This window comes from Cyphellophora europaea, assembly GCF_000365145.1.
Source record: "Cyphellophora europaea CBS 101466 unplaced genomic scaffold supercont1.6, whole genome shotgun sequence".
Classification (NCBI taxonomy): domain Eukaryota; kingdom Fungi; phylum Ascomycota; class Eurotiomycetes; order Chaetothyriales; family Cyphellophoraceae; genus Cyphellophora; species Cyphellophora europaea.
In genome coordinates this window covers 987,078-1,000,110 of record NW_008481812.1, presented here as the reverse complement: position 1 = coordinate 1,000,110, position 13,033 = coordinate 987,078, and the positions used below count along the sequence as shown (strand labels likewise).

Sequence of the window (13,033 nt, the reverse complement as noted above, 5' to 3'; positions counted from 1 at the left end):
GCAACTGGAGCCTGCAGGCCGTTGACATCGGCATTGTGGGTCATTCTGTTTTCGGACTATAGGGCATGTTACCCTCCTCGTGCACTGCCATGTTTCTCCTGGCTTTTTTCGCACGTGTTTCATACTTGGAGATGCAGCTGTCGACGCGTGCTGGACAGGAGAGCCTACCTGGTCCTGGAGTGGTTCCATTCATTTACTCTGACAGGATTTGGCTAGGCACTCCTTGATGTCCATCTTGAAGGCCGGCAGCGGTAGAGCAAGAGTCAATGGACCTTGACACACTCGCTGCTAATGTTCCATTGACGTACTAAAAGTGGTCTAGTTAAGCACCGACGACCTCACCCTACTCAGTTCCATCTTATCCTAAACTTCTCTCATCGCATGTATCGGCATCGAACCATAACGAAGCTCGAGGAGGCAGGCATTGATCAACGGGTCAATCTGCAGCTCTGAGAAAAGGTGAACATGACGGCATCGCGCAAAGTATGGTTGTCGGCAAACGGGCTCTGTTATAGAGATATTCCCGCGCATGCTGTGCTGACGCCAGCCGCGAATGTCGCTCGCTGATGTGATATCGAGGCACATATGAATGGACAAGCTACCAAATCCTGACTGTGCCAAAGACACATTGTTGGAAGCAGAAGACTCGGGACGACTGGGACGACTGAAGATCCCAGCCCCAGCAGCGAGGTGTAGCTGGTCGCTATGTCTGGAACGCAGCTGTCGACTGGCATTCAGCATGACATACAAGTACTGTCCCTGGACACGAGTGCTTCTTTGCCAAGGCGCAGTCAGATGCCCGAGCCGGAGGTTCAACCGCCTCCTCCTGAACCCTGGTAGTCGAGTGCCGTACCAAATAGACGACACTACCTAGTCCGAGTCGAACTATGGCCAACTGAGCCGCACAATGTAAACCCTGACTTGTTGCAGCATGTGAAGATCAGGCACTGCCTCGGTATCTGACCGCAAAGAGCCTAGCGTCGTCTGCGTCGAAGTCACGGCGAGGCCAGCGTCGTCCGCGTGACGCGCTTGTTCGACCATTTACACCAATAAAACAGCTTTCAATCAGCAGAGACGAAAGCGCCGCATGCTTGACTTCCGATTTCAATGACTTTGTGGGGATTGAGGTCCGGAGAGACCGTGCCTGGCAGTCTGCCCCGGAGTGCGGCCTGGTAGCTCGGGGAACGCATGCTGACCTGAGAGCACAAGAAAGCGTCATTGCCGCGGAGGCTGACATGTGAACTTCAGGTTCCTCTCAGCCCTCCTTCAAGTCACCTGCCTCCCCTTGTTCATGCTGCTCTCACCTCTCTAGACTCTCTCATAGACATTCTCCTTCTTCAAGTGTATCCATAGTCGTTGTTATTCGCTTTTCTTCATCCCTTCTCACAAAGATGTCGAAGACCTTCACCACTGCCGATGTGGCAACCCATAACAAAACCGACAACCTATACATTGTGGTTGACGAGGACGTGTATGATCTGACCAAATTCCAAGATGAGCATCCAGGTATGTCTGTACATAGAGCAGCATGAACACTACTGACGTCTGCGCACAGGCGGGAAAAAGAGTACGTACTACAATAGCCCCCATCGCGTCGTTAGCCTAACTGAACAAACAGTCCTCCAACGAGTCGCCGGCAAAGACGCTTCCAAACAGTTCTGGAAATACCACAATGAAAGCATTCTGAAGAAGTACAAGCCGCAGTTGCAGGTTGGCTCGCTCGACACCAAGAAAAAGGCAGAAGCTCCTGCGCCAGCACCCGCGCCCTCGAAGCCAAAGGCTGTACCAGTTCCCGAGGCTGGAACAGTCTCTGTGTCTCCGTCTGGCCCCAACCTGCTTGCTTTAGCTGAAAATGCTGAGCCAGCCGACCCCTTTGGCAGCCTGATCCCCTATAGCGACCCGAACTGGTACCAATCCTACCACTCGCCGTACATCAACAAGACGCATGAGGCCCTCCGAGCTGAGGTACGCGAATGGGTTGAGAACGAGCTCGAGCCCTATGTTACAGAATGGGACGAGAGCAAGAATGTACCAGAGAAGATCTACAAGCAGATGGGCGAGCGAGGCTATCTTGCCGGCTTACTCGGCGTGCACTATCCGACCCATGTTACCGACAAAAGAGTCAAGAGCGTGCCGCCGGAGCAGTGGGATCTGTTTCACGAGATGCTGCTGACCGATGAGATCTCCCGAACCGGCTCAGGTGGCCTTGTCTGGAATCTCATCGGTGGATTCGGTATTGGATGCCCACCCCTCATCAAATACGGCAAGAAGTCCCTTCAAGAACGCATCCTTCCAGGCATCCTTTCCGGCGATAAGCGGATATGTCTGGCTATCACTGAGCCCGATGCTGGTTCCGACGTCGCCAATCTCACCTGCGAGGCCAAGCTTACGGAAGATGGCAAGCATTTCATCGTCAACGGCGAGAAGAAGTGGATCACAAACGGTATCTGGTGCGACTACTTCACCACCGCCGTGCGCACCGGCGGGCCCGGCATGGGCGGCATCAGCTTGCTCCTCATTGAGCGCGGTGAGGGAGTCAGCACCCGCAGGATGGACTGCCAGGGCGTGTGGTCCAGCGGCACGACATATATCACTTTTGAGGATGTCAAGGTCCCAGTTGAGAATCTGCTGGGCAAGCAGAACCGTGGGTTCCAAGTGATCATGGTGAGTGCTTCCTACCTGCGAAGACCGGGATCTTCTTTCACGTAACCCCATATCTTTGAAATAGTAACTAACCCGGACTTTCCAATGTTCACAGACCAATTTCAATCACGAACGTATTGGCATCATCATCCAATGTATCCGCTTCTCGCGCGTCTGCTTCGAGGAGTCTGTCAAGTACGCTTCCAAGCGCAAGACCTTTGGTCAAAAGCTCATCAACCACCCTGTTATCCGCTTGAAGCTTGCGCACATGGCTCGTCAGATCGAGTCTTCTTACGCATGGCTTGAGAACCTGGTATTCCAGTGCCAGATGATGGGAGAGACGGAAGCTATGCTCAAACTTGGTGGCGCTATTGCTGGTTTGAAGGCACAAGCCACCACAACGTTCGAGTTCTGCACCAAGGAAGCGGCGCAGATCTTTGGTGGTCTCAGCTACTCGAGAGGCGGTCAGGGCGGCAAGATCGAGCGGCTATATCGCGATACTCTGGCATACAAGATTCCTGGCGGTAGTGAGGAGATCATGCTTGACTTGAGCATACGGCAGAGTATGAAGGTGCACCAAGCGTTGGGTATGAAGTTATAGTTTGCCAGAGAAATTGGGGGCGCACCAGCCCCGAAATCAATCATGCAAAGGACCTCGCCATCCTGGCTGGGTTTTTACACAATATCCGTGCCTCACAAGTCCCATTAACCGCCTCTGATATGCAAGACTCTCAACCTATAATTATCACCAACCGTGGGTAGTCATTATGGACAATCTCTGGCCTTGGCAGTTGCGAAGCGGAGGCAAAGTCTTGTTGGCCTGTCCTCTCTTACGGAGAACTTTGCCGCCGACGTCGACCAACGCCATTCTGGTTTTTACTAATCCTCAAGCACGAGATTAGCGCGCGCGAACCAAGCCATCTGGCAACAGACGGTAGCTAATTGGTCTTATCCAGATCAGCCTTTGCCCCAGGACCTTTGACAACAGATTTACCAGGGGTAGCACTTGCGGGCCGTCGCCAGGCTAGCCTGCCGTGCAGCATCTTTGCCTCGACTACTCCGTACACGATGCTGTCCAGTCATTGCCACAAAGCCACTATGCTGGCCTTTGATCGAGCCACAGTCCTGCAGGACGGAGTGTGTCGAAGCAAACCTCTGACTCCTCCTGGATGCTAGCGTTAACGCCAGCGGGCCTGACGCTAACCTACGGTAGGCAATATACTCGAGAGAATGGCCCCAACGCGCTCGCTGCCATCAAGGCTCGATCTCGGAGCATAGACAGGGGATCATGATCGAACGATGGTGAGCCGCTTTTTGGCTCCATTGTCGAGCTGCCTGGCTCCCGACGCCCTCGTGCTGTTCCTCTCCATGGGAAGCGGGCGCCACCCGGAATCTATTTTTGATCTGACAGAGAGTAGTAGGTTGACGCTCCTACGCATTTCTTTCTTCTCTGGGTCCTCTTCTGGTCCTGTCTTTCATCACCTGTCTGACGAACATCGTTCGTCATGTCTAATTCGACAAGACAACAATGCTATTCGATAAACGGCGAAGTGGACGAGTTGTCCTATCCGTGCAACTTCGACGGCGCGGACGCAGCCCAATGCTGCCATGCAAACAATGTTTGCATGAGCAACGGGCTCTGCTATCCTAACCCGGAAATTGATACGAATTTGCTTACGCCTTACTTTACATTTGGATGTACTGATCCTGACTGGACAGAGGATCAGTGTCTTGACACTTGTTTGAGGAGTCTGTTCATCTCTATCTGTTCAACGAGGGTGTCTACTAAGTCTTGCAGTTCCTGATGGTGGTGATGGCATCGCAGACTGTACCGCGGGCTACTACTGCTGCTACGGCCTGGGAGGCTGTACTTGTGACAACAAAGACAGCCTATCCGTCTTCAGTCTGGCTATTACACGTGCTGTCGCCACCATCCCTTTATCGTCAGACTGGCTTCCAGTGGCCACTAGCACTTCGGTCGCAATCACTAGTGGTGGTCCTTCTACTACTGGCACTACGCTCGAACCCACCCTCCCCGTCAGTAGCGATGCAAGCCAACCTTCGGCCACGGCTTCATCATCGAGCTCTGCAGCGTCGGGCGGCTCCAATACTGTTGCCCTGGGAGCTGGCTTAGGAGTTGGCTTGGGTGTTGCCCTTATCGCTCTCGTAGGAGCAGGTGTCTGGTTCTTTGCTCGAAGAAAGCGCAGAAGGGGGTCCCCAGAAACCGACAAACTCTCTGCTTCACATCCAGGAACGCTGGACCCACATTCTGCCTACTCCGAGATGGCGACGCCGCAAGAGAAGGGAGCTTTCCAGCCACGGCAGGAGCTCGGTGGACGAAGCGTCCTGGACAGGACAGGGACATCGCCTGCTGAGCTGCCGATCGACCCCTGGACTCGATAACGTATGATGAAGCCTTACTCATCATGAATGCAAACCGGCGACAGATCTCAGATTCTGCGGTGGGTCAAGCCATTGCCTCGAGTTTCGCTGTCACAAATACGTATCATTGCGAATGCAAACAGCCAATATCCCCACCTCGCATCACCCACGCCATCTTTACTCTTATATAGATACCAGCTGTGTTCCTCTTGCCGACCCTATTTCGAAACAAAGCTCACCCAAGTCGCCTGCACCCAACTTCTAGAACTTCAAAGTCCAAACACAAACCTCAAGCTACAAAATGGGCAGAGATGCTCGCTTAGGAGGCGGCGGCTCTTCCAGGCATCACACGTCTTCCAGGAAGAGGCACGAGCGCTCCGGTGGACCTCTCGGCGGCCTCATGTCGCCTGCTCCTACTTACGCAAGCCACGCGTCCGGCGACCACCACAGCGCTGGCTATGGCATGAGCAGTGGCAGCAGGTCCCACCGCAGGCACGGCGTCTCCAGCCAACCAGAAAGTCCCTTCCCCGACGATACTGCTGAGCGCCAGGCTTCCCGCATTGTTCAGCTCCGGAAGAGCGCCGAGCAGCTGTTCAAGACCACACCCTGCACGGGGGCCACGTACATCATCATGACACTTATCACCTTCTGGTTCATTGGCGTTATCTACGGTGCGGCCAAGTTCTCGGCCGCAAGCAGCAACATCCCAAGCGTGAAAGACCTGGACGATCTAGGCGATGCCATGGTACTGATCAGCCATGACAAGACCGCTCAGGGGTATCTGGTTGTGCTCGTTCTGTTCGTGTTCAGCCTGGCATTCATGTGGATGTACCTTGGGGTTGTGGTGCTGTACAACACGGTAATCAATGAGAAGGGTCTGTGGACTTGGATGAAGGAAGCGGAGGCTAAGAACGAGGGAGAACGGCAACTGTATAAGGATAAGATGCAGCTCAAAGCCAATAAGATGGAGGCTGCGCATGCACGGGGTACGCGATGAATAGTGCAGACTTCTCTACTCGAGTTGATGGGCTGCTGCGACTCGGAGCAGAGGATGGCTGACTGCTACCGAAACCTTGATAGCTATGGTGCACATGGAGACTCTGTGTATGTGCCTCAATGGTATCGCTAGCAACTAGCATTGCAAAGCATATTAATGTCTGTGCAAACAACTGGATGACTCACTAGCACCCCCGCCGTGGCTCGACTACACTTTGTACGGCGCGTGGAAGTAGCACATAAGGCACTGCGTTCCCGACAACCGCCCTCTGCCGGCTGCAATGAGTATGGCATGACTGTAGACTCTTGAAAGCGGTTCAAGTTGCAAGGGGACATGGATGGATGGGACGGAGAAATCTACCGCCGGAGCCGCCGGTCTACGTCAGAATTACCCTTTCAGGTTAGATCCAAACAAAGCAGCCAGATCAAAACACTCGGCGTCCAACCGCCTTCAAAGCCGGTGCTTCGAACCCCAGACTACTTCAATGTTTTGATCCACGCGACATTATTCTAACTACACAGCATATCGACAATGGCTCCCACCAGCCCCCTAAAGCGAGTCACTCGAGCCCGTGCTGCCGCGAAGAGCAGCACTGACGACGCCGCGCCCAAGAAACTCGGCACCGCCAAAGTCACCAAACCTGCAACATCCAAGACAACCGCTACGAAAGCCACGACACGAAAGACACGAACAGTCAAAGATGAGGCTGAGGAAGAGATCATCGAGCCCGAGCCCGCGAAGAAGACTACCAGAACTACAAAGACTGCGGCGCCGCTGGCTGCTGCACCTAGACGACGAATCAAGGTTACTCCGCTCGACCCGCCCATCGCCGAGGAACCTGTCCCAGAACCTGAACCAGAGAAGCCGAAGCGCAAAGCCTCAACACGACCCAAGAAGGCAGTCGAGCCTGAAGCTGCTGTTGAAGAAGAGCCCGAGCCCGCTCCGACGCGCTCCCGAACCACAAAAACTACTACGACGAAGTCCACAGCCACCAAAAAGCCCGCTTCGAAAGCGGTTGAACCAGCAGCTACTGTACCCAAGACGCGTGGCCGCCCTAAGAAGGCGGCTGAGCCAGAAGACACTTCAGCTCCCGAACCTGAGCCGGTCAAGACCACTCGTCAAACTCGTGCTCGCTCAGCGTCAAACGCATCGCAACAACCTGCTGAGATCATCCAAGTCGCACCGAAACCAAAGACTACTACTCGCAAGAAGGTGACTTTTCAGGACGTCATCGAAGATGAGAAAGAGAACGAGCCCGTTGCTCCTCGGCGAGCTGGTACCAAGAAGGAATCGACTGGTCCTGCTACCGGCATTCGCGCCAAACCAGTCCGCAAACCCGCGGCTAGCACAACCAAGAAGGCGCCAGCGACTAGAACTAGGGCCGCGAAAGCAGTAGAGTCGCGTGCGCTCACGCCTAGGAAGGTTACTCAAGTTCAGCGTGTTGCTACCCCAGATGGCTCAGAAGATGAGCTCACTGGGGCTAAGACACCTGTTCGAGACCTCAGCCTCTCACCCAAGCGGAATCCTAACCTGGCCGCACAGCTGTCTCCTGCGAAGAAGCTCAACTTCACTCAGACACTGAATGCAACTTCGCTAGATAAGCCAAGCGAGAGTGCTGGCTTGATGAGCCCTGCACGTCGACCTACGTCCCCCGCCAAGAATACTGTGAGCCACATCAGTCCGGTCAGCCGGTCACCTATGAAGGACTCTCCTCGACGCGCCGACATCTTCAATAGTGCCGCTGAAGAGACGGCTGCTCCTGCTTTGGTCCCGAATACCAACCAAGGCCTGCTGCAGTCGCCCAAACGTGGTGTTCTAGATGCTTCAATCTTCTCACACTCTGCCATGAAGCCGAAGCGATCGCCTTTGAAGGAGTCTTTGCTGCAGTCTCCAGCAAGACGTCTCTTTTCTCCTGCGAAGCAGAAGACGCCTCTCGGTGTTCATCGCGACGACGAAAATGATACCTCGATGCACGATACCGTTACAGTCGAAGAGGTCGCCGTGTCATCACATTTTCGACCCTCCATGTCACCACAGCGCGCCGGTCGCGTTCATAGAATGAGCGACGAAGAGCTCGCCGATGAGCTTGCAATGGATATGGATTTTGACCAATCCGTCCTCAAGTTGACGAGTCCTCGGAAGAGCCCAGCCAAGGCGTTCAAGCCTGTTGCTGACGTGCTAGACAAGGAGCTGATAATGCCAACCTTCCAGAATGATGTCGAAGAGACTGCTAAAGCAGTTGAAGAGCTCCAGGCGTCTGACGATGCTACTGAAGTCGAGACTGACGACGAGGAACCTGAGCAGGAGGAGACCGTCGAGCCTGCGCAGATGAGTATCAGCGCGACGGATGACCCTGCGGAGGAGAAGGATGCGGAGGACACTGTGGTCCAGGCGCCACCTAAGGGTCGTGGAAAGGCTACTAGACTCTCTCAGGTTCTCTTCAGGTCCAACCGATCTCAAGACGAGGAAGAGGAGTCTGAAGATGGGCTTGCTGCTGACCAGACGCCGGTTCAGGCTCCCCGACATTTCCGCTCTAGCTTGACTGGCAACAACGCTCGATCTCGGCTATCCATGGGTGTCCCTCTTAGTGCAAACCGCAACGTTGGCTTCACACCTTTGGCCGCTCAAATGAGTGGATGGCTTGCAAACAGTCCGGAGCGGAGCCCCAATAAGGTGACCAAGAGAACGCCGTCCAGGGGTTTGTTCTCTCCGGTGGCAGCCCAGCACATCGCGGGTGAGATTCAGATCAGTCGCCAATCAACCCCCCAGCAACAGAAGTCATCTCCTGGCTTCAGACAATCGGTCACTTCTCGACCTTCCCTGACTCCTTCCGCACTGGGTAGTCCAGAGAAGTCGAGCTTCTTTGCGGAGCAGATGTCTAGCATGGAAGAAGCTGCGTCTGCGGATGTGACAGCTGTCGACGACATGGAAGGCATTGACATGGCTGCCGACGACTTGACCACCAACAACGTCATTGCTGCCGAGAACGCCGCTCTTCTTGCTGAGCTGGAGCATGTTGAAGAGCCGTCTGTCGCTGAAGCTGATGAGACGGAGGAGGACACCGTCATCGTCAACAAGACTCCCGATGAACTCACCACCGATCTCGTCAATGAAGTTCATGCTTCTGATACGGCCATGGTTGAGTTCCAGCAGCTCGCCTCAGAGGCTGAGATCATGGCCGAGGTGGAGGCTGACGATGACGCATCTTCTTCGGAGTACGGAGATGAGAATGCTGCGCCCGAGCAGACGCTCAATCTGAGTGTCATGGAGCGCGATGCCACCCCTGAGGAACAGACCCTCGACCTGCATGTTATGGAGCAGCGTGCCACACCTCATGAAGATCCTACCCTCAATCTACACGTCCTTGAGCAGAATGCTGTTGATGAGGAAGATGATATGAGCACACCAACTGCGCCCTCTGTGATGGCTGCCGACGATCGTACCCTGAATCTTCACGTTCTCGAGGAAGCGGGTTCGACCGAGTCGCTTTCGGCTACTCCGGTCGCCAGATGTTATGTTGCGGCTGATGAGCCTACGCTCAACCTTCACGTTTTGGAGGAGAGTGCTGCCAGTCGGTCGGCCTCAGCGACTCCCTCTGCCAAGTTGACCGGTGCTGTTGACGAGCCTACCCTCAATCTACACGTCCTGGAGCAGAATGTTGCAGCTACTCCTGCTGTGCAGCCGCGTGTCGACATGGATGAGGCTACGCTCAATCTACATGTTCTTGAACAGAATATGCCGGAAGCTCCCGGTGCTGTTCGTGGCCACGGCTCTTCATTCTCGCCCGACGGGTCTCCAGCACCTACAGTGTCACCAACAAGGGCCGTGCCGGTTCCAGAAAGCGATGAAATCGAGACTCCTGTTGGACGAAGCTTTGCCGGAGTACAACGCTTCGCTAATACCGTCGTCTCCAAGGTTCCGCTGAAGCCTGAGTGCAACATTTCACCGATCAAGATGCCCAAGAAGCGAAGCCGGTCTATGTCCATGTCTGGGCAGCAGTCTCCTCCAAAGAGACCACAGATGACTCCGCTGGGCAAGGTTGCTGCTAGAAGCACGTCTTACCCTGTTGGGTCGCCGAGTCGAAGTATTCGCAGTGCTGTACCCTCTCCTGCCCACACCACTCCTGGCCAGATGAGCTTTGCTCTGAGCGACTTCGGCGACAGTACGTTGGACGGCATCGAGCTTCCTGACGACGAGATGGATTTCGACATCGGTCGTCCGGCTGAGACACCTGTCACTGTGAAGTCAACTAGGACAGCCAAGTCTGTTGCTGCTACACCTGCGCGCACTCCGCTCAAGGCAGTGGGTGATGGCGTATTGCACGGGGCTGTCATCTACGTGGAGGTGCACACCAGCGAGGGTGCCGATGCCAGTGAGGTCTATATCGACTTGCTCAGCCAGATGGGTGCCAAGTGCGTTCGGGACTGGCGATGGAATCCTCGTGCTAGCGTACACGGTGGTGACGACCTAGCTGCCGCTTCCAAGATCGGCGTCACACACGTCGTGTACAAGGACGGCGGCAAGCGGACGCTCGAGAAGGTCCGTGACGCCAAAGGCGAGGTCTGGTGTGTCGGTGTTCGCTGGGTCCTTGAGTAAGTCCAGCCTTCCCTTCTCCTTATGTCCGCAACACTAACGAACCTCTGCAGCTGCGAGCGTGAAAACAAATGGCTCGACGAGACGCCCTACCTCGTCGACCACGGCATCTTGCCCCGCGGCGGCTCCCGGCGCAGGAAATCCATGGAGCCCAAGGCCCTCATGAACGCCAACGGCAGCATCCGCGCCGGCCGCCGCTCCACGTCTGCAGAATTCATGACCTCCCAGATGCGCGAGGAGCTCGTCAACACGCCCGTGCGCACTTACCAACCGCCCGCTGTGGTTTCCGCCGCCACAGCCCCTCGCGAAGGCATCGTTGGCGTGGAAGACTCCCTCGTGGCCGACAGCGACATCAGCTCCACGTACAACTCGCCCACGACGACGATGAATATTCGCCATGTGGACACGCCGACTGCGCTCGTGGGCTGGGATCCCGCTACGAGTAAGACGCCTGCGAAAGCCAACGGTGCCGGTGCGGGTGGCAGCATGATGACCATGATGGACACGCCGTATCTCATGAAGCAGGGCGGTATGGTGTTGGAGCATGCCAGGGAAGGGGGCGCCATGAGTGCGCCGCCCAAGCAGATTAATAGAGGGTTGTTTGATGGTGAGGCTGAGTTTGAGGGTGAGAATGGGAATCGGAATGGGGAGGGGGAAGAGGGAAAGGGGAGCAAGAAGGGGGAGAAGATGAAGTTGAAGTTGATAGAGGCGAGGAGGAGGACGATGGGGTGGAAGCCCGTTGTGGGGAGTCCGTTGGGGAAGTTTTAATGTGAGATGTGACGACGGCGAAGGTGGATGGATGAACGGATGTGTGTCTGTGTGTGTGTGTGTGGATGTGGATGGTGTGGTGGATGTATGACTTGACATGACATGACATGAGACCTTGGAGTTTGGGGTGAGATTATGTGTGGCTTTCGGCGTTTTGTAAAGGGGGGTTTTTTTTTCTTTTTGCAAATGGGGAACTTTCGGATGGAATATTCGAGATTGGGTTGGGGTTTGGGATTCTCCTAGGAGTTCATCGATGCCTGCTGCCGGGCCAAGTTGCCGCCACCATCTGCAGATACAGATACAGTAGTGAGTGGTTGGGACTTGGGACTTGAAGAATACATACTGCGATGAGAAACACACGAGTCGAGAATGGAAAGTCTTTTCTTCACATCAAAACACTGGCGGTCGGTACACGAGGCAATGATTACTCTGCCTTCTAGGCGATATCCTGCTGCTGCCGTCCAAGTCCAAGCGGTCCCCAGCCTCGTTGGACGCAGTCCCTGATGCTCTGGTCCGGCAGCTCCTCCAGCCACTCGACTTCCCCGTCGTTGGCCCAGGCCAGCCATTCTCGCGCCATCGACCCGCTTGCCGCGCGCAGGATGCCGACGCTGATGCGGATTTGTTCGTTGTTGTACTCTGCTGCAGCAACCCCTGCCTTGTGGCCGGATATGGAGATGGTGGCGCCGCAGTGGCCGCAGAAGCTTAGGTAGGTGTCGTTGCTGATTTGAAAGCGCCGAATGTTCGATTGGGTGTCGGTTTGATCAGGGTCTGGAGCGTCAGCAGAGAGCGTCAGCGCCAGGGGAGCGCCGGTAGCGGCGCTTTCAATCGTGTTGCGGGAAACGTGCGTCCAGCCTTGGAGCAACATGCCCGTGGCGAGACGACAGGTTCTGCAGGCACAGAATGAGGCACTGTGCTTGCTCGGATTCGAGGTCGTCGGGCATGGCTGTTCTCCAGTTGAGGTATTGGTGTTGTTAGCGCGGGAAATGAGGAGTACCACGCCGCCGCAGTGGCAGCTGGCCGGCAATTGATGACCCAGGGCGGGGAGAGGATGTGTGAGAGACGCTTTGGTGAGATGAAGTACGTCTTCCGGAGATATACCGTTGTTGCTGTGGCCGACGCTGATCAGGGGCAGGGGCACGTGTTTCGGGGCCATGAGAAGGGGCACCAGACCGCCGTCAATGGTGTCTGAGATATAGCCGTGGGATGAGATGGCGACTACATCGGTGACTCCTACGGGAGGTTCGATGATGCCGGCAGTGCAGGCCCACTTGCCAACCTTGGGCAGCTCGACTAGACACACGCATCCGCAGGTCGAGCAGAAGTATCGCGTGCAGCGATCGGTGAAGTGATAGGCGGTGGTGCTGGCAATGACAGCAGAGGGAGGTACGGCATTGAGCCACGCAAAGATGGGCAGAAGCCCACCCGTGACTTGTCGGCAGGGGTTGCAGTGGCAAGTGATAGTAGATACAGGAAATGTTGAAGATAGTAGGTACGTGCCTGGGAGTGTGATGGCTCCACACAGGCAGTTGAGTCGTGCCTCCGATGTGAGAAGAGGAGAGGCCATCTCACTGCGGGCAAGTTAGCAGTCTCGATGACGGTATGGCATGTATACTCGGACTCGTCCGTTCGTCGTGCCTACCGACATGAGGG

At 55.4% G+C, this 13,033-nt stretch overlaps 4 protein-coding genes across 4 annotated transcripts; 3 read left to right on the top strand and 1 right to left on the bottom strand.

The window, feature by feature from the left end:
* Nucleotides 1–1,391: 1,391 nt before the first annotated feature.
* Nucleotides 1,392–3,244, top strand: HMPREF1541_06592 (uncharacterized protein; the record flags this gene model as incomplete). Its single annotated transcript, XM_008720923.1, has 3 exons — nucleotides 1,392–1,510; nucleotides 1,602–2,664; nucleotides 2,759–3,244. The coding sequence occupies 3 exons, from the start codon at nucleotides 1,392–1,394 to the stop codon at nucleotides 3,242–3,244; spliced, it is 1,668 nt and encodes a 555-aa protein (XP_008719145.1).
* A 2,082-nt stretch (nucleotides 3,245–5,326) lies between these two features.
* Nucleotides 5,327–6,022, top strand: HMPREF1541_06591 (uncharacterized protein; the record flags this gene model as incomplete). The annotated part of the gene is made up of 1 exon (XM_008720922.1): nucleotides 5,327–6,022. The coding sequence occupies one exon, from the start codon at nucleotides 5,327–5,329 to the stop codon at nucleotides 6,020–6,022; it is 696 nt and encodes a 231-aa protein (XP_008719144.1).
* Nucleotides 6,023–6,553: 531 nt separating this feature from the next.
* HMPREF1541_06590 (uncharacterized protein) lies at nucleotides 6,554–11,383 on the top strand (the record flags this gene model as incomplete). The annotated part of the gene is made up of 2 exons (XM_008720921.1): nucleotides 6,554–10,614; nucleotides 10,669–11,383. 2 exons carry the CDS (start codon nucleotides 6,554–6,556, stop codon nucleotides 11,381–11,383), a joined length of 4,776 nt encoding a protein of 1,591 aa, XP_008719143.1.
* Nucleotides 11,384–11,819: 436 nt separating this feature from the next.
* On the bottom strand, nucleotides 11,820–12,947 carry HMPREF1541_06589 (uncharacterized protein; the record flags this gene model as incomplete). Its single annotated transcript, XM_008720920.1, has 1 exon — nucleotides 11,820–12,947. One exon carries the CDS (start codon nucleotides 12,945–12,947, stop codon nucleotides 11,820–11,822), a length of 1,128 nt encoding a protein of 375 aa, XP_008719142.1.
* Nucleotides 12,948–13,033: the final 86 nt, after the last annotated feature.